The 25,967-nt window shown below is 29.8% G+C and overlaps 5 protein-coding genes across 7 annotated transcripts; 1 reads left to right on the forward strand and 4 right to left on the reverse strand.

Moving 5' to 3' along the window:
• Positions 1-1,171: 1,171 nt before the first annotated feature.
• On the reverse strand, positions 1,172-8,815 carry LOC132943720 (uncharacterized). 2 transcript variants are annotated; one of them, XM_061012781.1, is made up of 3 exons: positions 8,626-8,815; positions 7,034-7,282; positions 1,172-2,642 (listed from the first exon to the last, which is right to left on the reverse strand). In XM_061012781.1, exons 2-3 carry the CDS (start codon positions 7,076-7,078, stop codon positions 1,356-1,358), a joined length of 1,332 nt encoding a protein of 443 aa, XP_060868764.1. In that variant the 5' UTR covers positions 7,079-7,282; positions 8,626-8,815; the 3' UTR covers positions 1,172-1,355. The 2 variants fall into 2 exon arrangements, with proteins under 2 accessions (XP_060868764.1, XP_060868765.1); XM_061012782.1 differs by having other exon boundaries at positions 7,034-7,289.
• Positions 8,816-9,970: 1,155 nt separating this feature from the next.
• On the forward strand, positions 9,971-11,612 carry LOC132942766 (probable phenylalanine--tRNA ligase, mitochondrial). The gene has a single exon (XM_061011404.1). It carries the CDS (start codon positions 10,091-10,093, stop codon positions 11,408-11,410), a length of 1,320 nt encoding a protein of 439 aa, XP_060867387.1. The 5' UTR covers positions 9,971-10,090; the 3' UTR covers positions 11,411-11,612.
• A 398-nt stretch (positions 11,613-12,010) lies between these two features.
• On the reverse strand, positions 12,011-16,523 carry LOC132942767 (uncharacterized). Of its 2 annotated transcripts, none has more exons than XM_061011405.1 (4): positions 15,885-16,523; positions 15,165-15,476; positions 14,764-15,076; positions 12,011-12,645 (listed from the first exon to the last, which is right to left on the reverse strand). In XM_061011405.1, exons 2-4 carry the CDS (start codon positions 15,439-15,441, stop codon positions 12,315-12,317), a joined length of 921 nt encoding a protein of 306 aa, XP_060867388.1. In that variant the 5' UTR covers positions 15,442-15,476; positions 15,885-16,523; the 3' UTR covers positions 12,011-12,314. The 2 variants fall into 2 exon arrangements, with proteins under 2 accessions (XP_060867388.1, XP_060867389.1); XM_061011406.1 differs by lacking the exon at positions 15,885-16,523 and adding an exon at positions 15,602-15,875.
• Positions 16,524-16,687: 164 nt separating this feature from the next.
• On the reverse strand, positions 16,688-18,177 carry LOC132943560 (uncharacterized). Its single transcript, XM_061012596.1, has 3 exons — positions 17,177-18,177; positions 16,790-17,111; positions 16,688-16,717 (listed from the first exon to the last, which is right to left on the reverse strand). The coding sequence occupies exons 1-3, from the start codon at positions 18,175-18,177 to the stop codon at positions 16,688-16,690; spliced, it is 1,353 nt and encodes a 450-aa protein (XP_060868579.1).
• A 240-nt stretch (positions 18,178-18,417) lies between these two features.
• On the reverse strand, positions 18,418-19,035 carry LOC132943561 (uncharacterized). Its single transcript, XM_061012597.1, has one exon. The coding sequence runs from the start codon at positions 19,033-19,035 to the stop codon at positions 18,418-18,420; it is 618 nt and encodes a 205-aa protein (XP_060868580.1).
• Positions 19,036-25,967: the final 6,932 nt, after the last annotated feature.

Raw genomic sequence — 25,967 nt, forward strand, 5'->3', positions numbered from 1 at the left:
GATTTCTCATGTAACGATTTTCTTATTTATTGTTGTACTTAAAAAACGTATGCTTGTAAATACTTGAAAATTTCACTGAATGTTTATATTGGCATTTTCTATACACGATAAAATTTTTAAAATAATTTGAATTGAGTAAATTCCATGTGGCAGGTGGTTTGAGTGTTATAAAAGATCAGTTCGTGTTCGCTGTGGGTGGAGCTCAAGTTTCAAATCAAATGTTCGCATTGATTTAAACGCTAAAAGTTTTCGTTCTGTCGAAATGCTTGATGTATCATCACAATAACCCTACCAGGTATCAAAAGTTGAATTGTTAGTTAATCGAAAACATTTTGGAATTGGTGCAATAGATAATTGCATGTATGCTGTAAGTCATGCTAATGTATTACTTATTTCATATTGTAAATATTTTATTAAATGGTAGGTAGGTGGATATAATGATGCTAACAACTATTATGAACATTTGAACAGTGTTGAGGTTTTTGACATTAATACTCAATAATGGCGAAGGGTACCTAATATGTCTAGTAAAAGAAGCCATTTTGGTGTTGGAATACTCAATAACCTCTTATATGCAGTAAATAATTAAATAGTTACGTTTTTCATCCATTTCATTTTCCTAATTCGATTATGTAGGTAGGAGGTTCATCATACTTGAAATCTGTCGAATGTTCTGATCCCAGTCTTGACAAATGGAACCCAGTTTCAGAAATGTCGGTTTGTCGCTATGAAGTTAGTGTAGGAGTCTTGAACGGTGTAATGTATGCTATTGGCGGAACGAATGAGTCATTAACTCAAAAAACTGTTCAAGCCTATACACCAAGTGCTGGAGTTTGGAGTCTAATCCTGACATGCATTCAAGCCGAAAAAATGCTGGTTACTAAAATAATAAATTCTTTTTTTAGTAAATCTTATATACCTACATTTCATTTAATTCGGACCGCAACAAGTGGTCGCATAGAATGAGAACCATTGTCAACAGGCTGGGTGAGATCCGGGGTAAGACGGACGGCGGCGACCCGCCAGTTTTCGTGAAGTGGACTATAGTATTCATTTTTATAAATTTAATATAATATTAATGATGAGTGGTGACCCGGCAATCATTATTTTTTTTTTATGTTATTAATTCATTACCATAAAAGGTATGCCTGTTCGTTTATAAATATACGCACATACTTATATGTATATATTAAGTATTTATATTTATACAAATTAACAATACAAATAATAATCATAGTAATAATAAATTAACAACAATTTTTTTGTTTTGTTTTTTATTAGCTTTTAGTATAACTAAAATTATCAAATTGAACATGATTATTTACAAAGATATTATAATATTTTTAAAAAAATCGTCAATCGCTGTTTTCTGAATCCGAAGTCATCAATCCTGTAATCGTTAATACGTGCGATGTCGGTTCTTCGTCCAACATCTCATCAGAAATATAGTCTACTTGCCAACATTTGTCCTCTTCTTTTATAGTGTGTGAAACAAAATTGGACCACATTTCAGGTGTCACTTTTTGTATACCATCGTTTAATAATTGCCCAACGTCATTTATCTTAAATGTTGTGTTATTTGCCTTAACATATCTTTTTACTACCGACCATGCCAACTCAATGGGATTGAGTTCGCAGTGGTATGGAGGTAAACGTAGTACAATTTTGTTTTGTTTTTTGGCCTTTTCATCAACTACGTACAAATTATATTTGTGTTTTATCTTTCGAACTAGTTTTAACAAATCAAATTTTATCATTGATGGGTTGGTCTTTACGCCTTTGGATTTAAGCCATTCAATCATGGAAGCCTTTTTCCAAGAAGAGGTAGGTGATTGTTCTGTTTGAACCGAATGGTACGGTGCATTATCCATAACTATTACCGAGTTATCTTTCAATAAAGGTAAAACGCCACAGAACCAGTCGAAAAATATATCGCCGTTCATTTCGTCGTGATAGTCAGATGTGTTTTTTTTTGATTCGAAACACAAAAGACCACCTGCGATGAAACCCTCAGCCGACCCGATGTGAACAACAATGATTCGTTTGCCTTTTCCTGTTGGATTATGTGACCCTGTAGTTAAGCCTTGGTCGACCCATACTCTTGACGAACTATCTCCAGTATTGACCCACGTTTCACCCAAAAAATAAATTGTTCGGCCTTCCTGTCGATAACGTCGAATATCAGAAATATAATTGCGCCGCCAAGTAACAAGATCCTCTCTTTCGGTAAGAGCACTGTTCCTGTCCCTTTTTGTGTACTCAAATTGCATGCTTTTTAACAATCTTTGGAATGACGTACGTGTTAGATTTGGAAGATCAGGATCATCGTTTACTACTCGTATCATTTTTGTTAATGTCGGAATTTCTCGTCTAAACCAAAATGCATGGATTTTTTGACGAATTGCATTTTTGTCAAAATCGTCCACTTTATCTATTATAGTAGGTCTTTTCTTCTTGTTCATTGGAGAGGATACTTTGCCCGTACGCTTGTATTCACTGATTGTGTTTTTGACTGTTAGTATTCCAATGCCACATGCTACAGACACCCTTGTCATTAAATTGTCATACATTATTTCGGGTTCTGTGATGAGGATATCCTTGTATAGATTTATAATAATTTGTTTCTGGTCGGTATGAACAACCTAAGTAATAAAAAAAAACAAATTTAAATTTATGTACATCTAATAAAAACCCCGGAAAAAAAGCCCCGTACTAACTAAATACATTATTCATTTTCATCATGATTTACATAATTAAACATAATCATAATATAATCATTACATTTATCTATGTAACACTTCTTTAACATATCTATAACCATAATTAATATAATATAAAAAACTAGTTTAATAATTTGTATATACTTTTAAGTTATTTTATTTTATTTTAAATTATTTTATTACATATTATTATGCATGTAATTTATAATACATCTATTTTATTAAAAGACTAGCTGCCCCCCCGGCGTTGCCCAGGCAAAAGTTACCTCAGGTGAAATAGTTGGAAATATCCAATATTATAACTTATGTGTATAAGTTCAAGGACTCAAAAACGCATTAATTGTATATATATATTATAGCTGATCCCGTTCACTGCGTTGCTCGTTAAAATATGTACCAACTCTATAGGATTCAAAATTTGTTCAATTCGTTTATTTGCGTTTATTCGTTTATTTAATGTTCGGTGTATGATGTTCAAAACTTAAAAATTTTCATCGATCATCTTGAATATATAATTACCCGAGAGACACGCTTGTATGCGTGAGACACATAGTATGTTTTCAGGTAGGCAATGCACCTGCGGTGGATTACAGACTCCTCGAAGTGCGTAAGTAATTACGAATGTTTTATTAACACGTTGATATTACGATGTGCATGTGTCGAAAAATTAGTCTTGGGAATACCATTTTTACTAAGCTACATAGCTACAGGTCTAAAATTATATTCATTATTCAATCATGACCAATAGCAACCTTACAATAAACAAAAATATATTATTATTTAGCTTCTGTTCTTACTGGACAGATGGCACCTACATCCAAATGTCCTACTTTTCCGGTGGATTTTCTTAAAATTATCTTACTTAAGAGTTAAGAACCTTCTCCTGACAATATATTACGAACACAACAAAAAAAGAATTAGCCTAATCGGTGCAGCCGTTTACATGTGATGGAGCGTTCAAGGCAAATTTATAATTTATTAATATAGAGATTAATTTATCATAAGTAAATGCCAACATTTCACGGCTACGTCATGGAACACGTGGTTCAACTAAATTTTCGTCAATAGGAAAATCGTGAATATTGTTAATAATCTATATCTATATCTATACTAATATTATAAAGAGGAAAGATTTGATTGTTTGTATTGAATAGGCTCCGAAACTACTGGACAGATTTTAAAAAAAATTTTACCATTAGAAGCCGACATTATCATTGATGAATATAGGCTAATTTAAAAAGGGAATTGATCATCCAGAGGAGGTGCTCAAACTGGAATTTTGAGATTTACGATAGAAATTTGTGTTTAAAAATAGTTGCCATGGGTTTTAAAGCTATTATAATAATAAATAATAATCGGCGTGTGTATAAACAATACATTACATTACTGTTTAGTTTTTTTTCTCATTTTAAAATGCCCAAAAGAACAAGATCTCAACTTTCTAGAAATAGTTCACAGGCTAGGGCGATAAAAATACGTCGTCATGGAGAATCTCAATCAGAAACTGAAAATCGTCTTGCAAGTCAGAGAGAATACGCGTCGCAATCGCGTGCAAGAGAGTCAAGTTTCGAGCGTTCACAGCGGCTTGAAGAACAAAATATTAGAAATGTACAAGCTCGCGCTAGGGAATCGATCTATGAACGTTCCGAGCGCCTTCAAAATCAGAGAGAAAGACAACAGACGTCAACAGCTAGTGTTCGCAATCGAGTTTTAGCTCATAGTAACAGATCGGCTTTCACATACGATCCACAGATTGATTATGCTCAACAGTCATCCGTCCAAATCAGAGCCATAGAAAAGATCTGCTCTAAATGTTCTGCCAAAAAATGGGCCGATGAACCTAATGATTTGTGCTGTGCTTCTGGAAAAGTCAGTCTCCCCAATATTTAGGAGCGGCTAGAGCCAATAAAAAGTCTTTTGACAAATAATAATTTACATAGTAGACATTTTCTAACCAACATACGTAGGTACAATAGCCTATTTCAAATGACTTCGTTTGGCGCGAAAGAAATTAGAGAACAACATTTTATGCCCACTTTTAAAATAGAGGGCCAAGTTTATCACCTTATAGGTAGTTTTTTACCACAATCAGGCCAAAATCCGCAATTCTTGCAAATTTATTTTATTTCAGACGCAGATCAGCGCTAAACATTGATTTAATTAAAGAACTACAGACCGCACTGAACAGCCACAATATATATATACGAAGTTTTAAACAAAACTTAGAACAAAACTCTTCGGATAATTTAAAATTAATTATTCACTCCGACCGCCCAATACAGACAGCACACCCGGGCAGATATAATGCTCCAGCTGTAAACGAGGTAGCTGTTCTTTTGGTAGATGAAGAAAAAGGTCCCAGAGATATCGTGCTGCACGGTAGAGACGGCCAACTTAAAAGGGTCTCTGAATTACACGGATCTTACGATCCTCTCCAATATCCATTGATGTTTGTAATGGGAGAAGACGGCTATTATTTGACCATTCCTCAAGAAGGTACTGCCGTAATAAAACTGTGACCTGTATGCAATTTTATGCATTTAGATTGATGGTTAGAGATGGTTTTAATCCACTACATTACTACAGGGACTTAATTAGTTCGGAACGATTCAATTACATATGTCGTAATCAACAGAAACTGAGGGCTGAAGAATATATGTTATTATGTTTTACAACAATAATAAAAATGTAAATTGTATTTGGCTTGCAATTCTTTTCACATATATATTTATGTCTATGGCATTAAAAGTTACGTTTTACGACAAATGTATTATTTAATGTATCATCTCACAATGTTCTGTTATGTTACATGTTACATCCAAAAAGATTTAAACAATCACACATTTTTAAGGGCAACGAAGTGCACGGGATCAGCTAGTATCATTAATAATATCGACTATTGGGGAAATAGATTAACAAAACGCGCTCTGGTAGAAACAATTTGTACCTTCCAATTCGGGATGTATAGATATGGTTTTATATTGGTTATTTTACTTTTTATAATAAATGAATTCTGGTATCGAAACTTTATACGCTTTTATAGCTAACTGTATACGTTGGTAAGTACAATTTCTACTAATATTATCAAATGCATTCAAATACACTTCACTTAAAGCAAAATATATGCGAAATGTAGGGAAAATACATACAATCTCCCGACTCCACGTAGGGGGGAACCCGCCTAACCATCAGTACGATAGGCGTCGACAGCGCTTCCAGTGTTAATCTGTCTTCCCAATATTACTAGGTATCATTAAATGCAAAGTTGTTATTAATATTGTTATCATTAATACTACTAACACCACGGTCTTAGAAGATAAGGTCGGACAACTTCCCACCCTCCCGCCTATTACAATACTTCCGCTTAATGAGGCAAAAACATTTCCCAAGTTGCCGCAAAAGCGCTGCCAGTTAGACTTATTTTGAGGTTAAGAACAATATTTATTTGGTATTCGAGGTTATTTTTATGGACTTTATTATTATATTATTTTCTCCGACCATATAAACTAGTTTGTTTATAATAAATTAGCTAGTTTATATGGTCGAAGGTTATTTTAAACTTGTATAATGCTATAATGCCATAACCTCAAAAAAAGTCTGCAGGGCAGCGCTCAATTGTATAGCAGCTAAATTTTGAAATGGATTTGCCTCACTAAGCGGAATGCTGATAATGTATAGTTGTCCGACCTTATCTTCTAAGACCGTGACTAACACCATTGGTAATAGATATATTATTTATATTATCATCATTATTGTTATTAATATTGTTACTATCGCTATTAATATTGCAGTTATCTGGCGAGCCATTGTTATTTTGACTTAATCTGAGTAAACGTTGACGTTTTATTCTATTCGATGAACGACCTGAATTAATTTTAATTAACTCCTTTGTTTATTAAGTTAGAGAATCGATCAAATTCCATAAACCTTCTCCGCAATGAACATAACGATCGGTTCAGTAGTTTCCGAGAACATAGGCCTCAAAGGTTTTCATTTTCACATTTATATATGAAGATAATAACTATAAAAAAAAAAATAGGTAGGTACATCCAGTATATGACCATAAATAATAAAAATAATTTTAATAATTTAAAAAATACGTCAGACATGTAAATATTCACTGGGTGCCACTTTTACATTTTATATTTAAATAAAATATTTTGATGTTTAATGTTTATATGACAAGGGTAATAAAAAAAAAAAATAATAATAAATAACGTGAACGGTTCAGAGGTGTGACTGTGTGAGGAGCCACCCATTAGTGACTATTGGCAAATAAAATGTAAATATTATAAATATATATAAATGCTTACCTTTCCACTACGATTTCGTTTTGGGGGTGTAACTTGATTATCCATAATGAATTAAAAAAAATTACGTTATAAACATATAATTGAACATAATAGTATTACGCAAAGCGCGTTTGCTGCAGTCGCTACGTACGCACGATGCACGAATGTCAACATTGTCAACGACGGCTGTCGGCGATCGTTGCCGGCCGGTTTCCGATCGGTATGGAAGGGGAACCGATGCGCAGCGACGGACGCGTTCTTACCATAGACCTATAAACTAAGTTTAAATTAGCGCCAAATTAAAGTCAAATCATTTGAAAAATATACATAATTAATAATTTATTATTGTAAATGTAAAATATATTGTATTTACACAAAAATTTGATTATTAATAATTATGTTAATTCTTTCAATAATATTATTAACACTTTTTGATATATTATTTGAATTTATTGAAAATATTTGTGTATTCTTAAGCTTTTAGAATACATTGTAGCCACGGTATTATTCCTAATAGATGAATATAATTTTTTATTAAACCATTCATTAACAAATTTCAATTTTTATACATATCCATTTACACATAATCTATATGAAAGATATATATTTATTTAATTTTTGTATATTTTTCTATTATTACCTAAGATACTAATGTAGGTACTGTATTGTCTATATTGACATACACACAGCATTTATTTAATACAGGTAAAACCCTTTTCAACTGTTATCTGTATTAATTTTTATTTCTTGTGAAAATTTTCTTACTTATTAATGTAACACTTTCTATATGAACACCTTTTTATATGAATATTGTTTCTTAAATATTATAGTAAATTGTTTTTTTGATTTTATATTTTTAAAATATTTTAACACATTGTTTTTTGATATATTTTTAATTATGTATTTTAAATGTGCATACTGCAGCATCCAATTAAAAACAAAATATAATTTAGCACGACATATAAAAGCCACGCACTTTACTGGAATTGAGAAAAATAATCCTCAGTTAGAAATAACTTCTCATAATTTTGCTTCATTACAAGGTAGAGATACAATTTTCAAAACTATTGACAGTGTCTTGTAATCAGTATTAGTATGTATAAATATTTTGTTAATTAATTGTAGAATTTAATGATTGGAGAGAGAGGGAAGAAATAAGCTCTTCAACTAGATTTGTTCAAAACAGAGGAGTAAAATGTAATAAAAATAAAACTGTAGCTACAAGGAAGTATTATTGTCATCGCTCTGGAGTATTTCATAGTAAAAGTATGGGAAAACGTTCCTTAAAAATTACTGGATCGTGTAAAATAGGTACGTGATATTTATATATAGATTTTATTCCACCAAAAAACAAAGAGTAAAAGCAACAGAAGAACAAAGATTAAATAAATCTACATTAACAATTAGAAATCAAATAATCGCCGATTTAAAAGGAAATGACAAAACTCCCTACATTACTATTGATTCTGACCACAGTTATATAAAATAAGACCTAGTTTATACCATGGTTGAAATAATCGTATATTTTTAATTAATTTTCTTCTAATTTTTATACTATAATAATTTTAATTTTAACTTCTTAACTTTTTTTTTTAGTTTTTTGAATGACTTACCAATCGTATTATAAATTTATACTGAGTGTAGTACTGTAGTGAAACAATACAATATTATTGAAATTATGTAATCTTATAATGTAATATTAATTAACTATTTTATATTAACATATTTATTTATTTATTTTATATTAATATAATAACGTAGTAAACGTATTAAACTTTGTGACCGTGATAATGATCGGGTATGTGATAATGGTTTTGTGATAAGAGAAACTGCTCCGAGGGAGCTGTCTCTAGACGCTCGTTTTCCAAACATTACAATCGCGCTACGAATAAATATTAAATAATGCTGACGAGTGACGAGTGACGATGCCAGTAGCATCGGCTTGTGCAGAAAGGAGTTTTTCGAAATTCAAAATAATTAAATCGTATTTAAGAAATTTAATTGGACAAAACAAACTATTAGACCTTACATTGCTTTCCATTGAACAAGATATTATATAAAAATCCATAAATTATGAAGAAATCGTAAATGCCTTTGCTCAGAGCAAATCGAGAAAAAAAATGTTTTAATATATATCTTCTTACTTTAAATTTGAATTATTATACATATAATTATATAAATATATTGTTGTTGTATGTACCTAATTAGTTATTATTTTATAATTTGTTTTCAATTTTGTGTTATCTTTTAATTTTATTAACATCTATAGAAAAAAAACTAAAATAATTTAAAATTCAAAATGTCCGTAAACACTAAACAGCTCAAATCAAGTCAAAATATTTTGAAAATGTTATCAAGTACCTATAGAAAATGATAAAATGAACATATGGTGAAAATTGCAAGTATCTACGGTTATTCGTTTTTGACTTATTGCAACAAAATAAGAAAATCACTCTATGATTCAATATCCAACGTCGTAAAAATTTGAACAAACGCACAATACAATATGCATAGCTCCGCTCAGAACCTAAAACTGCTTATTTTTAAAGCGCATCAAAATATCACGTATTTACGTGGTATTAAACTTTAAAAACTAAAATAAATAAATATAATAGGTAGCCAGGTATATCCCATGGCTAAATAACTGTTATTTAGCCATGGTAGCTGGTGTAGCCCGAGAGTGTTGATATTAAAGATTTAATAAGCTTAATAAATATCAATCTATCAATAATGAATGATGATATTATAATATAATTCATATTATAATTTATAGGTATTCCTATATTATATTTCATTAATCGTTAATAAAACCATGGTTGAAATAATGCCATAATGGTCTAATAAAAAATATAGGTACCTACCCAAAACACAATATTTTCATAAAAATTGTATACTATCATGTGCTATCATGGTAATGGATTTTGGAATGACCTTATCACTTCAGTTATCTTTCTTAAGATGGCCGTGACTGTAGAATAGTAAAAGTAAATTACTGAAAAATAAAAATGAAATTTGTAAATATTGTTTAATTAATAATAGTATTTAAAAATATGATTTTATAAGTAAAACAATATAAACATGTTCAAACTACAATATAATACCAGAGTGTGCTTTTTCCGCCACTTGAAATTCAGTATCGGTTACACGATAGAATCAAAACACCCGAGTATAAGTCGTGCCGCTTCTAAATCTGTAGTGGTTGATGGTAAATCATACACTGAAGACGAATATACGAATGTCACTCCAAAAATATTATCGTTTATCGGTACTAACAATCACAACCGTTGTGGCCACCCTCTCAACTTGTTCAAACAGCGTCTTGTCGATTTTTTCTACGATCATTTCAGAGGACGAACGGGTAATCCAATTTTTTCTATTTACGACAAAATCAATCCAGTCGTGACGACAAATGAAAATTTTGACTCTCTACTTGTGCCCAAAGATCACCCAAGTAGAAACAAAACCGATAGTTATTATTTGAATAAGACTCACATGCTTCGTGCCCACTGTACTGCCCATCAGTCCGAATTGATAAAAATGGGTTTGGACAACTTTGTGGTATTTGGTGATGTGTATAGGAGAGATGAAATTGATGCCACTCATTATCCTGTATTCCATCAGGCTGACGGTGTGCATATATTTACACCAAATGAATTAGAATTAATCTACGGAACTAATGTTAATGTATTTGATAATGACAACAACAATTCAAACAATGAAAAGCAAGGGGTTTATTCAAAAGAAGCCAATGAAATTGTTACTGATCACTTGAAAAAAACATTGGTAACGATGATTAAAAAAGTATTTGGCGAAGAAATCGAATACCGATGGGTATCAGAGTATTTTCCATTTACACATCCATCATTTGAATTAGAAATTAACTACAATGGTCAATGGATTGAAGCTTTAGGATGCGGTGTTATTCGACATGAAATATTAAAAAATGCCGGTGCTGGCAACCGAATTGGTTGGGCATTTGGTCTTGGATTAGAACGACTAGCAATGCCATTTTATTCTATACCAGATATACGTTTATTCTGGTCCAAAGATTCAGGATTTCTCAACCAGTTTCAAAACCTACCCAAAGATGGACGAATGAAATATAAACCAATCAGCATATACCCTCAATGCATTAATGATATTAGTTTTTGGTTGCCCAAGGAAAAACCATTCTGCTCCAATGATTTCTATGAACTTGTTGGAAACTACGGTGGTCAGCTAGTTGAACAAGTAAAACTAATAGACCAATTTAAACATCCAAAAACTGGAAATGTAAGCCATTGTTATCGCATAGTTTATAGACATTTAGAAAAAACATTGAGTCAAGCAGAAGTAAATGAAGTACACAAACTGATTGAAATAAATGCTACACAAATTTTAGGTGTTAAACTAAGATAGTACAAATTTGATAGGTAGATGATTTGATCTGTCGTGACTGATAAATTAGTTTGCTTATAACATAAAATGGATGAGTGAACAAAACTTTATTTTAATTGTGAAAATTTTAAATTGAAATAAAATAAAAAGTAAATCAGAAATTTTAGCATCATACTTAGAAAATTGTATTTACTGTTGGTTTGATAATAAATATTTAACTATATTCATAGTCACTTACATTTATAATTTATATGAAACAATTAAAAAATACATTTAAAAATGTTATCATAAATAAATGGTAACTATTAAACAGTGTAAGACTAATAAGAAATGCATTTTTTTAAATTTTATATACTGAAATAATTGTTAATAATTTAATAATCAAACAAATATAAATTACAATTATTGTATGTTTGTCTATTTTAAATTCAGTATAAAAAACAATTTAAAGCAATGTTGTTTTTTTTCTATTGGAAAATGTTCATAAGATCTTCTACTGGTTAGAAAGGGAGGTAGTGCTGATAAGAGGTAAATGTTGGAATTTTCATAAAGTTTGGTTGAATAAATATTCAATACAATGAATTTAGTTTAGTAGTATATTTTAATAAATTCAACACCAAAAAAAAAAAATGTCCTTTTATAAAATGAAAATAATATATAATATTATATACTTTACATTTATGAGATGTACTCTTATTGTGATTGTTATATAATTCAATTTTCTTTAATTAGGTATATATAAATAATAAATGTAAGTATACAAAATAATAGTGATTAACTATTATCATGGTAATCCTGAGTGACTTAGTCTCAATTCAACTTCTTTTTTACATCAATTAATTTATACAAATAACACAAAAAGTATTTCTTAATAGAAAATAAAAAAATTACAGTTCCTTTTTTCAGTTAAACGAATAATAATTCATTAATTAATCTCGGAAAGATTCAGATCAGCTTTTGTAAAACGTTTATTTGTACATCCAATATACGGACAAGATACAAACATTTTACTCTGGAACATTTGATTAACTGATTCTAAATCATATATATGTTTGCAAACTTTGTTGCATACTGGTTTGGTAATTGGTTGTCTTGTATATGGATCTAACTTCCCTTCTACCAACTCTTCTGCAATTAATCCTTCATTGGGTTCATTGAATTGTTTAATTGCTAATAAATGTTCATGGTTTTTATATGTTTTCACACTGGTGTCATAAGTTTTAGTTACTATCCCTTGGGCCAATTCACTATATGCACTGAAAAAACATAATTAAAACACTTTAATCTTTACTTAATTCTTAGAAATAACAAAAATAATGTTATAGTATTTAAATAATGAAATCATAAGTACATTATTATTTAATCTAATGACTATACTATGTTCAGATTAAGATTGAACCGCTAACTCGACCAAAAAACGTTTTTTTCGCGCATTCCGGATACCGGTGGGAGCGTATGCACTGCGGCCAGCACTGGCGCCGATGATAGACAATGACTGTCAGCCAATCACAGAACGCATAGCCATCGCATGGGGGGTCAGGCACTGTTCGGCGGGTTAGTCTGCATGCGCGAGGCAGTTCAATACTAACCTGAACTGAGTATAGCTGTATAACATTATTATTATTTATAACTAAAAAAAGTGTCTTATATTTGACCCAGATCTCTACGATTTTACTATAAAAAAGTTAAACATGATAATATAATATAAATAATATTGTTTAAGATTGTAAAAGTAATGTTATGAATCAAGAATGCATGAATTACATTCTAATTTATGTATATGCAAGGCTGAGCATTAACAAGTTACTTCTATTTCTTTTTTTCATAATAAGCAGTGATTAGTTAATTAATTTTCAAGTCCAGTTAAGTTAATCATTTTATAGTACCCCCTCATAGATTTCAAATATACATTATTTTGTACAAATTAATGTTTTAATAGGAAAAAAAAATAATAATAATAATAGTAGGAAATATTACTAATAATATTATCTAATATATAAAAATCTCGTGTCACGGTGCAAGCGGGAATTTTGAGATTTACGGTGGAAATTTTTGTTTATAAATGGTTGTTATTGGTTATAGGAGGAATTAGTATTTATTTATTAATGGTTGCCATTGGTTATTCAGGCAGATCAGGTACAAGCATGCATTAAGTCAAATTTTTGATCATTGCCTACCAAGGTGGATGAGTTGCACTTTGTCTGCGATCCAATGTAGTCGAATTGCCTACCAGGGTGGCTGAGTTGCACTTACTGCAGCGAGTTACATCGAAAAGTAGTTGAACAATCATAATTTCTTAAAGAGTTGCCATTTTTTACGGGTAACAAAGTGCACGGGATCAGCTAGTAACTTATAGTATTTACTGTAAATAATAAATTGTGAAGAAATTGTAGGCTGTCAAAATGATGAATGCAGTATTAAAAAAAAACAACACTTACATAAATTTCTATAGAAAATCACATCTCATTAATTTAAAATCTTTTAACGAGATAACATATAGTACAACATTAGTTATAATTGGTGCCATTATCAATATAAAAATTAACCATAATAATTATAAGCTTTTTTTAGTAAGGTTCAATTAATCTTTTTATTTTTATTATTATTATTAGGATGGCCTCCTTTTCTGTTATTTTTCTAACAACTTCTTTTATACTTATGTATTATTTTTATTATTGTTAAGTACTAAATACGTATTCTGTGATCAAATTGGCTTGTTGTGCTTTGGCATGAATTGTAAATAATAAGTTTAAAAAAAAAAGAAAAGTAACTTTTGTTTTTTATATTAACTTGTTTCTATTTAATTTAATAAGTTAAAAAAATAGCCTTGAAAATATGTACATTATATTAAGTGTTTTAACACACATGTACAAACTTTTATAAGACTTAAGGAGCATACACAGTACACAAGTACAGTTTTTGTTTCAAACTTAACTGAAGGTTTATGTGATCAGGTAAGTTGATGCCTGTGGTTCACTACCTACTATTTGTATTAATTAAATGTAAAATGCATGTGATCATTCTCACTTATTCAAAAAATCAAAAACAATATGTTTAGTTTTTACCCCTAGAACAAGCATTCAATTTTGGAAAAAACAAGTTAAGACTTGTCTAAACGTCATACCTGTTCTGTCAAGTTTAGAATAAAAACTGAACGTTTGTATACCTCATTACATGTCATATTTACATCCCAAGCCACTTATTTTAACACATACAATATTTATAATCCTACAAAATGTCTGCTTTTTTAAATATACATTTTATATTTTTAATATTGCCCTCAATGACCATCATACACTTTTCAAAAATAATCTTATAAAACAAACATTACGAGTATTACCTAAAATAATAAAATAACTGCAATTTGTACATACTTTTTAAATTCCTCGACATTTTCAATTTTCAAGTTTTTGTCAATATGTTTTTCTAACTTGTCTTTGTTACAACTAATGACTGATTCTACTCCTCTATCAAATTTACAAGTTTTTTCAATTAACTTTAAGTGGTTTTTTACATGCTCCTTGTTTTCTAAACTGTCCGTCAAACTTAAACATTCATTAAAAGCAACTTGAGTATGTATAATGTTTTTAAAAAGTTTTTCTGACTGCTGTCGAAGTCGTGCAAGTGTTTGACTGATGTCATCATTGTCATTTCTTCCTTGATCGATAGCAAAATCCATTTCCATTTCTAATATATAAAAATATAAAATTGATAAATTCGTAATAATAATTTAACCGTATGAAAAAAAAAACACGTTTATTTCAAATATTAATACCTGAAGTGCGTTTCAGTTTGCGAATATTATCCATTAATGTACCAATTGCTCGTGCATTATCCTCCAAACGTTTATTGGGTCTAACTGAAGGAATATTACTAGCTTCCAAAACATCTGAAAGGTCAGTGTCTTCCACATGTGCGCAGGGCAGGGTAATTTCTTTGCGGCATGTAATTTTATTACGTGCTTTAAGTTTAACTTCTAGTTTACTATACACATCCAACTCGTCATAGTTGAGTGTTCTTATATTTTCGTCTTCTGCTTCATTTGACGCCATTTCGATAATATTTTTAATTAGTAGTTGAGAAAACCCTATACAAACAAAATATTAAATATAATAGTAATATAAAAACACATAGTTAGAAAACATACAAAACATTAATTTCAAAATCAAGAAGTACGTAGGTAAAATACAACAGAAAAATATATAATATTACCTCACGGTAGTACGTTGGGAAATGCACAGAACTACAGAACAAAGTATAATATAATTATACTTGCAGCAATACAGCCAACAAACAAAATTAATGTCTTATAGCCAAATATGTATAAAAAATTAAACACGGATAATAATTAATAGTATGAAATATGGATTGTGAAAGATTTTCGAATTGAAATTTCAACCTTCGTGGATTCGCAGAAATTAGACGATAGAATTAGATATTAATAGGCACGGTCTTAGAAGATAGGTTCTAAGACCGTGTTCATAGGTATACCTACTTTGGATTAATACAGGATACAGATTACAGATTACAATATAACCACAGATCTGTCACAGTCCATTGGCCGTCATTTGGCGCGAAATCCGGTGTCGGCGTGCGCGTCAGTTCAAGGTTCTGTGGTTCAAGCACGATTTAACAAAATAGGTATACAGCACGGACTAAGATATATATGTTAGGGCCGTTCTTACAATGACCGCCGCAGTGTTGCCAGATACCTATGGCTAAAATCTCGTATCAAGCTTCCCAAAATTCTCGTATTTTAACTTCAATTCTCGTACACTAAAAAAAAAACTCGCTTCGCTCGCTATAGTCATACTACTCATTTCTTGATTTCTTATATCTATAATCATTCATACATAATCACAGATATACATTATACAATATTATCATTGAGTATAGATAGTATTGTCACAGAATAATTATTCTGTGGTATTGTACTATTGTGGCGACGCACATAAACGCACGCGCACTCTGGTTGTTTCGCCTCAACTGACTCCGGGTACCACGACTAAACTGCGAGGTGGGCCGCAACAGTAACAACTTATTTATTCTGTATGGTAGGCATAGTTAACAAATTGCACAAACCTAATACTTTTAACTTAGAAATAAAAATTTATATTTACCAGTAGTTAAATTTAACCACTTCAATTTGAAAGGGTTGATTAAAGAACATGAAAAAAATATAATAATCAAAATCACTGCCTTAATAAACATAATATTTAACAATTCAAACAAAACAATCTAAAATTATAAAAAAAAATGTAACAACTTATTTATTCTGTATGGTAGGTATAGTTAAGTTCACAAATTGCACAAACCTAATACTTTTAACTTAGAAATAAAAATTTATATTTACCAGTAGTTAAAACAATTTTATTCATCAGCAGAATAAAATATATCAGCAGAAATATTTTCTGATGAGATTTCTTTTTTAGGATATAATGTATTACTAGTCATTCTATTAATCATTAACTTACTAGGAACAAAGTTAACACAATTTTTTGTTTGAGATCTTCCGCCCTTTATGCACTCTTTTGTCAGTATAGTACCATTTATAGTTTCGGTAATTAACTTGTTTCTATACTTCGTTTTTATAGCATTAACGCTAGAAAAAATTCGCTCGCAGTCCGCGTTAGAGTGCGGTAGACAAAGAACTGATAAAGCAAAATCTGGAAGTTCTTGTCCTATTGCTTCAGTTTTTATATCATAATCCTTGATGTTAGACCTGAAATAATATATAAATTAAATATACTTACTTTACTTTTCAAAATTAAATTATATATTTATTACCAAAATATATCAGCTGATCCATTGGCATACTGTAAATTAGTAATGGAGTCAGGCATGTGCATTATTTTTAATGGAAGACTACGCCACTGGTCATCTATCTTTTGAATTAATTCCACATTGTTTTCTGGCACTATTCTTGTCATTAATGATATTAATGGTACAAGAGTTGGGTGCGAATCATGGTACTCGATGGATAGGGCATTCTTTGCACTCAATGATGGCAGCTTACTCAGTACAGGATCGTCCATGTTATACCGCTTCTTAAGCTCTAAAGCAGCGGTTTGCAAAAAATATCTACAACTCTTGAAAAAGTGTTTTTTCTCTACATTCTTGTTAGCTAGTTCAGGTACATTTATGTATTTTAGAACCTGGGCACCTAAATATAACTGGCTATCAGGAAGATGGTGTTCTCCATTGTCAGGTCTCACACTACTGAGATCATTTTGCATTACATAGTTTCTTTTTAAAAACGATAATAAGATTTCCTGATACAGAAGTCGAATTTTGTCATGTAGATCATTGATGACAACTTTTTGGGTTTGGAAATATTTGTTAAACTCGTTAAATTTGGGTAGTATCCATGCTAAAAAAAAGAAATATAATTTTATGAATTTATCATTCAATGAATTATAAATCTGTTCCGTCGAAAAAAGTTTTTGATCTAAATATGTGTCATTGAAGTATAGTCTTAAGGCTTCCCATTGTTCCAAAATTCTGTTTACTACAGCTTCTAAAGAAAGCCATCTGGTCTGTGAAGGGTGTAAAATTTTTTTTGGTTTAAGATCCATGAACAATTGGAACTGTTTTAAAGTACTTTGCCGTTTAGCACTGCTGTGTAAAAAGTTAAAGATATTGCGAGCCATATCCTCACAAGATCTTGGTATTTGTTTGCATGCTTCTGATGCACATAAATGTGCACTATGGCATATACATTTTAGTATAAAAATACCTGGACACATCTGGTTAAATCTTGTTGCCACTGAATTCTTAGAGCCCATCATTACATTGCACCCATCAGAGCCGAATCCAATTATATTTTCTAATGGAATTTTAAAACGATTCAACGTTGCAATCAGGCAATTAAATAAATGTTCAGCCGTCGCTGCTGGTTGCTTATCAATTGGGATATCAAAAACATCATGCAATTCCCAAAATTTTGATTCGACATGTTTTGTCGATTCATCATAAAATCTGAAAATAGTACATTTAAAAGTTTATTTAAATACTATATTATTTGTCTATTATTTTGAATTGTTAATATTTAACCTCACTACTACACAAGATGTTTTTACTGTACCGATGTCTGTAGATTCATCAGTCAGAATGCTAAATTTACATTTCATCAATTGTGCAGCTAAATTATCTTTATGCGAAGCTCCTATCACATTTTTGATGATTGCTGTGGTTTTGGTTCTTTTAAGATTTATTTCTTGGGCAATTTTTGAATCTGGAAATATTTCTTTAAGCAGATCAGATAAATGATCCATTGCCATAAATGAAACATTGTGTTCTGCTATAAATCCAGACAGTTTTATTTCTGCTTTAGAAACATCAGTATTCAAATTGGTTGGTGCTGTTTTGAAGAATGTTGATATAGGTTTTTTCAACTGTTTGCAATTTTGCAAATGCTTTATACCTTTACCATGCATTTTAATGTTTGTCAATTCACCAACCATTATAATATTACACACTTTGCATTTAGCTTTAAAAGCATCAGTTTCTACTGGAAGTAACCATGATTTTAAATCTGATAAATTTAACCATTCGTCTCTAAATTTTTGAGCTCTATGAGTTTGCTTTCTTTTTTTGGTCTTTGAAGTACCTGCATGATCATCTTCACTTTCACTAGTCTCGTGCATGTTTAAATATTTAAAAAAAACAATAACAAATATAACAATTTATAAATAATAAATAACTTTAAGTTTATATTGACATATCACTTACTACATAAAGAAATAACGAATTCAGAATTACTACAAAATATCGCATTTCTGAATTTGATATCGTTATCAATGTAAATTACTATCTATTATAAACCGTGTATATTAACTCTAACCGTGTAATAAATACAATTACATATTTTCACAAGATCGTTCTATACATAATATAAAATATGTTTACACGAAGATAGATAAGACTATTTTTATATACGATAAAATCTCATTTTATATATATTAATCTATTATTAATCTATTATGTTAAACTGTTCAAATTCAATAATCTAAAATAAAAAAAAAAATAAAATAATTAGGTTTATAAAAAATGATTGAATTCTCGTATATTTGGCGTACGATAATAGGGTGTCCTCGTACCTCGTACGCTTGTGTTCAATTCTCGTACGAATACGAGAATTCTCGTACGTCTGGCAACATGTCCGGTCATTGACCGGTAAAGTGTTTACTGTTTTGGCCGAATTCTGCCGGTAATAAAATCTGTTATCAGTTTATTAGCGTTAACCACGAATTAAGATAACAAACTGGATACGGAACGGAGCAGGTTATCAGTTTATAAAATGAAACTGAAAAGTGCTAAGACAATCATTCAGCTGCCGTGTCGGGACTGTACCACTTTTTCCACATTTTAATTTTTCCAAGATCAACTTTTTCCAATGTTCAAATTTTCCTAATAACTAGATTTTCCAATGTTCAGTTTTACGAATGGATCATAGTAGGAAAAATGTCTCACTGTCCATGACGTCATTACGCCGTATTGCCGTTTAACAATGATAAACGGCAATACGGCGTAATGACGTCATGGACAGTGAGACATTGTTCCTGCTATGATCCATTCGTTGAAAATTTGATTGAAAATTTTACTACAGACAGTCGTCACCACCGGGAGCGCTGTATGTCTAAAGAGGCCGATGAATGAACAGTTTAGTTCACCAAAGCTATAGAAAATTGAAAATATATCATGATTTACGGAATAAAATTCAAAATTTTTCATTGCATAATTAATTCTATGTTCTAAATTATTTATATGCATGTATTTAAATACTTTCTTTTAATCAAAAACAATTATTAATATTATTAAATATTGTCATTTTTAAATTTCCTATTAAAAAAAAAATATATAAAAACTGTGAGAGTTAATTCACTAAATTATCATACATAATGCTTTCAAAGTGTTACAATTAACAAATAATAATTATTAATTATTAATTAATATATGGATTTTAAATACAATTCATAATATGTTGATATTGAGGTTAATACTAGTATTCATATTACCTATGTGTTACCAAAATGCATATATTTTGAATACCTTTTTATAAGCATTTATTACTCAGTTGTACCTATCACCATTGATTTTATAATATATTCATAGTATTTATAGTATTACTATTACCTATATATTATTATATATTATTAACAGAGATCCTGGGGATAGAAACATATCTATATGCTAAATGGTTGATAGATTTATATGGTCATCCTAGATCAGTGCTCTTTTTCTTTAGACTTTAAGCGTTTATGGAAAAAGTTTAAATGCTTAAATTTTAATACTATTATTAATATTTTTCAAAAGTATATTAAAACATTAATTTACTATACATTATAATAATTTATCTGTGTGAAAAAGTACATGTAATTTTAGTATATACCTAATCTAGAAAAAACCATTAATAATTTTGATTAAGTGAGCCTTGACAGTTTTACATTAAATTTAGGGAGCCTCTTGACAAAAAAAAATTGAGAATAACTGTACTAGATTATACTGTAAAATATCTAAATATATATAACTAGCGGTCCCAGTAAACAATCATGTTTGTAATGTTGCATTTCAATTTAAAAACTTCATATACATTTTTCACTGTTTAAAATCTCATTTATTTTTATTTTTTCCGAACACATCGTTTCAAAAATTATTAATTAATATATAATTTATTGGTATAGTATTAAATTAATTAATGAAATAAAACAAACACACCTACTATAATTATTAGTAATAATAATATATCTATGTATAAATTATTAAAATACAAAACGAACAAACGAAAAACGATTCTGAACAAAGACATCGTTAACTAATAAATAATATTGAGATTAAAGTAATTTATTTTACTATTAGACATTAGCACCTACAATAGTAGGTTAAAGTCATTTTTGCCCAAATAATAACATTTGAAAGTGTCATCGTGTCTATAAATTATAATAATATACTCTAAAAGTTTCATAAATCCGCGAATACTTACTATTTTTAAATTACAACAAAATAACTAAAATCGTTATTTTTGGTTTTAATATGTAATTTCGTCCAAATTTTAACTTATAATATCTGTAAAAAGTAACTGTGTTTATAATAGATTATTTAGATTTTTCGGTTACAATATGAACCAGGGGCGGACTGGGCCGGCGGGATACTGGGAACTTTCGCGGTGGGCCGCTACTCAAAAATGATTTGTTATTGCTAAATATTTATAATTATTATTAATATAGAAGATCGGTATAAATCGGTAGAAAATCGGTATAAATATGAATTATAAATATTTTTTATTTTCATACCATGACGCGTGTGTGAAAAATTGTTTATATTAAGTGTTTAAGACGTTAGATTTCAGGTTCGGCTGATTGTGCACCTCCCTCACTCTTCAGCATCAATGCATCAGAAATTATTATTTATAATTAGGCCACGGATTTAAATATAAACTGCATTTTCTGAATTTTCTAAACATTGCTTTCCAAGCAAAGAATTCGTTTCATATATTATCAACGAATTGAAAAATGATATAAGAACATTTATATGGGTTGAAGTCAATATTATAAAAACTTATTAAAAAAAAATTAAATACAATTAAATAAAGGTAATTTTTTTAAATTATATTTCTATTTTTTTACGTACCCATTATGTTCGATACTATAACTTCGGTCTTCAGTTAACACTTGCCAATATGGAATTACTGTGGAAGTTTTTTATTTTAAAATATTAAATAGCATCTGATTGACTGATGTGCTATAATGAAACTCAAAATATAACGAATACACTACCTATACACCTATCTAAATTCTATTTTATATTCGTTTAAATTGGACTTTTAATTTTTCTGGACATTTTATTAAGCTACGAATTTATTTAGTTATTTTGTTATTAAGGTAATACATATTAACTAATAGGTATTTCTTAAAATTTTTTTATTATTTTATTCGAAACATTATTTTTAAATATTGGGATCAATAAAACTATTTTTATTCAATTACTATTTTATATCAATTAGAATTTGTTAATAAACCAAGTAATAAACGAATGGTTACCAAGTAAAAAAACCGTTATCTACATTATAAGTTTGAATTCAATTTTCCGCATTTGCATCTAGTAGAAACAAATAAAATATGTTTTTTTGAAGACAATGTAAAAATATCCATCATCCATCGGTTAGGACCATATTATATATATTTTCTATGATTAGGACGGTGAGGTTATAACTATAAATAATCTATGGCAAATGACAATCGTCTGAGGCGAACAGCGATTTCAATACGTACTCACATATTTCGTTCCATTCTGGTTATTGAACTATTTGAACTAGGTGCCTATTGGCTATTTTTATAAATGCCATTAATCTCAATACTTCCAGACTGAACTTTTGGATCGGATATATGAAGACGCGCGCTGCATTTTCCTTGGCGGAGATGCACAGCTCTGACACTAGACAATATTATATACACTCGAAGGGAACGCGTTTCGCCGGAAGAATAAATAATTACGTAAGTTTTGTCCTTCTACTCTGTTGAAGCGGTAGACCTAATGTAAATATTTATTGTCAGACAAACTTATATAACCGCTAGACGTAGAGTAATTTTTAAAACCCAGTTGTTATAGGTGTGCAAAAATTATGAAAAATACCTTAAATTATAATACTTTGCCTACAACTGTTAATTTATTGTTATAGTAGAATAATTTTTAAAATTTGAAATCAATGATTAGGCAATGCTTTTATAAGTAGGAAGGTAGGTTTTTATACCTACCTAATAAAATAAGAAAATACATAATGATTAATGTTATTTAATATAATTTGTAAGTACATAGCAGATCACTTGGCAGATACCTACCACTTGGTGACGATTATTTTTGTCTTATACGTTCTTCGTAATTCCGTTCCGTCACGATAGTTTTAGTTTTCGTAAATGTGAAACATGCATTTTCTATGCATACGGGATACGGGCATTAAACATTTGGGTTTTAAGAGAACACCTCAAACGTACGTTTTTTTTTTTTTTGGGGGGGGGGGGGGTTTACGGGATATACCTAAGGGAAATTTTCTTCAAATTTTCACATTTCACTATTTTATATTGTGATATTATTTGTGCCTGGGTTCAGTTTCTGTTTTAGAATCGATCGATAGGTTACCTAGGTATATCACATTCTTTAAATTGAATTCTGGTAGTCGAGTATTGGACAAGTACCTACGTAATTTATAATTCGTATCGTAATTTAATTACTAAAAAAATATATTTTCCCCAACAGTGTCACCGGCAGGAGAATACATTATAGAATGTCTATAAACTTGTGGTCTAGTATATGGTTAAAATTGGCATGCGACCATCAACCGGGGGCTTGTTCTGGACAATTTAAATGATCTAATAAGGTTCATCTCATTATTTGAATTAAATTAATTTTTAACCAATTGTTGTGTTAATCAATTTTTTTATTTATTTCATTCGACACACTCGTCTCAGTTTTCTAGTACCTCTAGATTTCTCACGAAATTCATATCGATCATCTCACAGCTTTCATATTCAAAACCAAAAAAATATGTATTTTTAGCTTATTTCAATATTTTTCATCGAACACCAGAATATATTACAGATCATAAAGATTATATTATATCATATATTTTAAACTAAACAAGCCAGTGCCATCTAAAATTTTTTTTGCCCGCTGGCGCCCACATCTTCTTTTCAATTTTTTTTTTATGAATTTATCTTTAGGTAATGAAATTGTATACATTTTTTAAACATTGGCAACCTGGTGCCCTATGAAAAATCCTTCTTTAATGAACTAAATATTTTGAATAGTTTTTTCTCTTTAAGATTCTAGACGTTTTAGGTTGAACTTTGTAATGTGTATTCCTACAATAATATTTGTTTTTAATTTTTTTATTTGTTTTCTAAAATGCATTTGCCTGCGGGCGCCCACACCATCCTTCAATTTTTTTTCATGATTTTAACATTTGCCAAATTTTTTAAATATTGATAACTTGGTGCCATACGAATAATCCATCTTTAATGAACTAATTTTTTTTTTCTTTTTGATTCTGGGCATTTTAGTTTGTACTTTGTAATGTGTATTCCTGCAGTAACTTTTTTTCCACATTTTTTTTGGTTATCTAAATATATTTAATAGTTTTTTCTGCTTAAGATTCTGGACATTTTAGTTTGAAGTTTGGAATGTGTATTCACACAATATAATTAATTTCAATTTTTTTTTGTTTTCTAAAATGCATTTGCCTTCGGGCGCTCACACCATCCTTCAATTTTTTTTTAGTCATGATGTGACTAGTTGAAATTTTTGTATTTACTTTTTGAACATTGATAACATGGTGCACTTTGAATAATCCATCATTAATGAACTAAATATTTTGAATAGTTTTTTTCTGTTTAAGATTCTGGACATTTTAGTTTGAAGTTTGTAATGTGTATTCCTACAATATAATCAATTTCAATTTTTTTTTTGTTTTCTAGAATGCATTTGCCTTCGGGCGCCCACACCCTCCTTCAATTTTTTTTTAGTAATGTGACTAGTTGAATTTTTTGTATAGACTTGAACATTGATAACTTGGTGCCCTCTGAATAATCCTTCTTTAATGAACTATATATTTCTATTAGTTTTTTTCTGTTTAAGATTCTGGACGTTTTAGTTTGTACTTTGTAATGTGTATTCCTGCAGTAACTTTTTTTCCGCATTTTTTTTGGTTTTCTAAAATGCATTTGCCTGCGGGCGCCAACACCCTCTTTCAATTTTAGATTCTGAGCGAAGCGATGAATGTATTGATTTTACAATGATGTGTGTTTTTTTTTATTTTATTTTTTTATTTTTATTTTTTATTTTATTTTTTATTTTTGTGTCTGTCATCACCTTTTAGGATAGTAAAAGTCCTTGGATTTTCTTCAACAGTAACTTTTCTGATAGGAAAGTGAATCTAGTTGATACTTTGAGAGGTCAAAAAAAGAATTAATTTTGCATCATCAATTTTAAAACTTTGATTTGCCTAGATTAAAAAAAAAAATTAATTTGTTATACTTAAGCTCGGTAAACTTTAAGCGTTGTACGGGTGCGTAAGACACCGAAAATCGTGAACTTCGTAAGGCTATACCATAAAAACCAATGATTTCCCTGTAGTAGAGTTTTGGACAAGTACCTACATAGGTAATTTATAATAATTCCTATTGTTTTTTAATTAGGTACCAAAAAAATATAACTTCTCAAACATTGTGTCTATTGGCACTGGTGGGAGAATGTATTAGAATGTCTATAAACTTGCGGACCAGTTTGTATAGTTAAATTTGGCATGCAAACTATAATTGAAATAGAAAACCAGAATAGGTGCATTGCAGATGATAAAGATTTCTGTAAAATAACATACGATTTATCAATATACCGTTTAGGTACTGAGTATAATACTATAATATATAAGTTCTATGGATTTATCATAGTAAATAATATATTTTATAATATCTATGGCAATCGTTAATTATCGAAATTCGTCGGCGACGGTTAACAATTCTAATAATTTCAGCAAATACTATTGTATTATAAATATAATATATTGTATATTTTGATTTCAGTGAAC

Source organism: Metopolophium dirhodum, chromosome 4 (genome assembly GCF_019925205.1).
Source record: "Metopolophium dirhodum isolate CAU chromosome 4, ASM1992520v1, whole genome shotgun sequence".
NCBI lineage: Eukaryota > Metazoa > Arthropoda > Insecta > Hemiptera > Aphididae > Metopolophium > Metopolophium dirhodum.

Coding starts and splice junctions, on each gene's coding strand:
- LOC132943720 (XM_061012781.1), bottom strand. CDS start 7,078: ATGGATAATCAAGTTACACCCCCAAAACGAAATCGTAGTGGAAAG. Junction 2,643..7,033: donor AACGAAATCGTAGTGGAAAG/GTAAGCATTTAT, acceptor TTTATTACTTAG/GTTGTTCATACCGACCAGAA.
- LOC132942766 (XM_061011404.1), top strand. CDS start 10,091: ATGTTCAAACTACAATATAATACCAGAGTGTGCTTTTTCCGCCACTTG.
- LOC132942767 (XM_061011405.1), bottom strand. CDS start 15,441: ATGGCGTCAAATGAAGCAGAAGACGAAAATATAAGAACACTCAACTAT. Junction 15,077..15,164: donor CAAACTGAAACGCACTTCAG/GTATTAATATTT, acceptor TTTATATATTAG/AAATGGAAATGGATTTTGCT. Junction 12,646..14,763: donor AATGTCGAGGAATTTAAAAA/GTATGTACAAAT, acceptor ATGTTTTTTCAG/TGCATATAGTGAATTGGCCC.
- LOC132943560 (XM_061012596.1), bottom strand. CDS start 18,177: ATGATGGGCTCTAAGAATTCAGTGGCAACAAGATTTAACCAGATGTGT. Junction 17,112..17,176: donor GGATCAGCTGATATATTTTG/GTAATAAATATA, acceptor ATATTATTTCAG/GTCTAACATCAAGGATTATG. Junction 16,718..16,789: donor TCTCATCAGAAAATATTTCT/GCTGATATATTT, acceptor TTTATTTCTAAG/TTAAAAGTATTAGGTTTGTG.
- LOC132943561 (XM_061012597.1), bottom strand. CDS start 19,035: ATGCACGAGACTAGTGAAAGTGAAGATGATCATGCAGGTACTTCAAAG.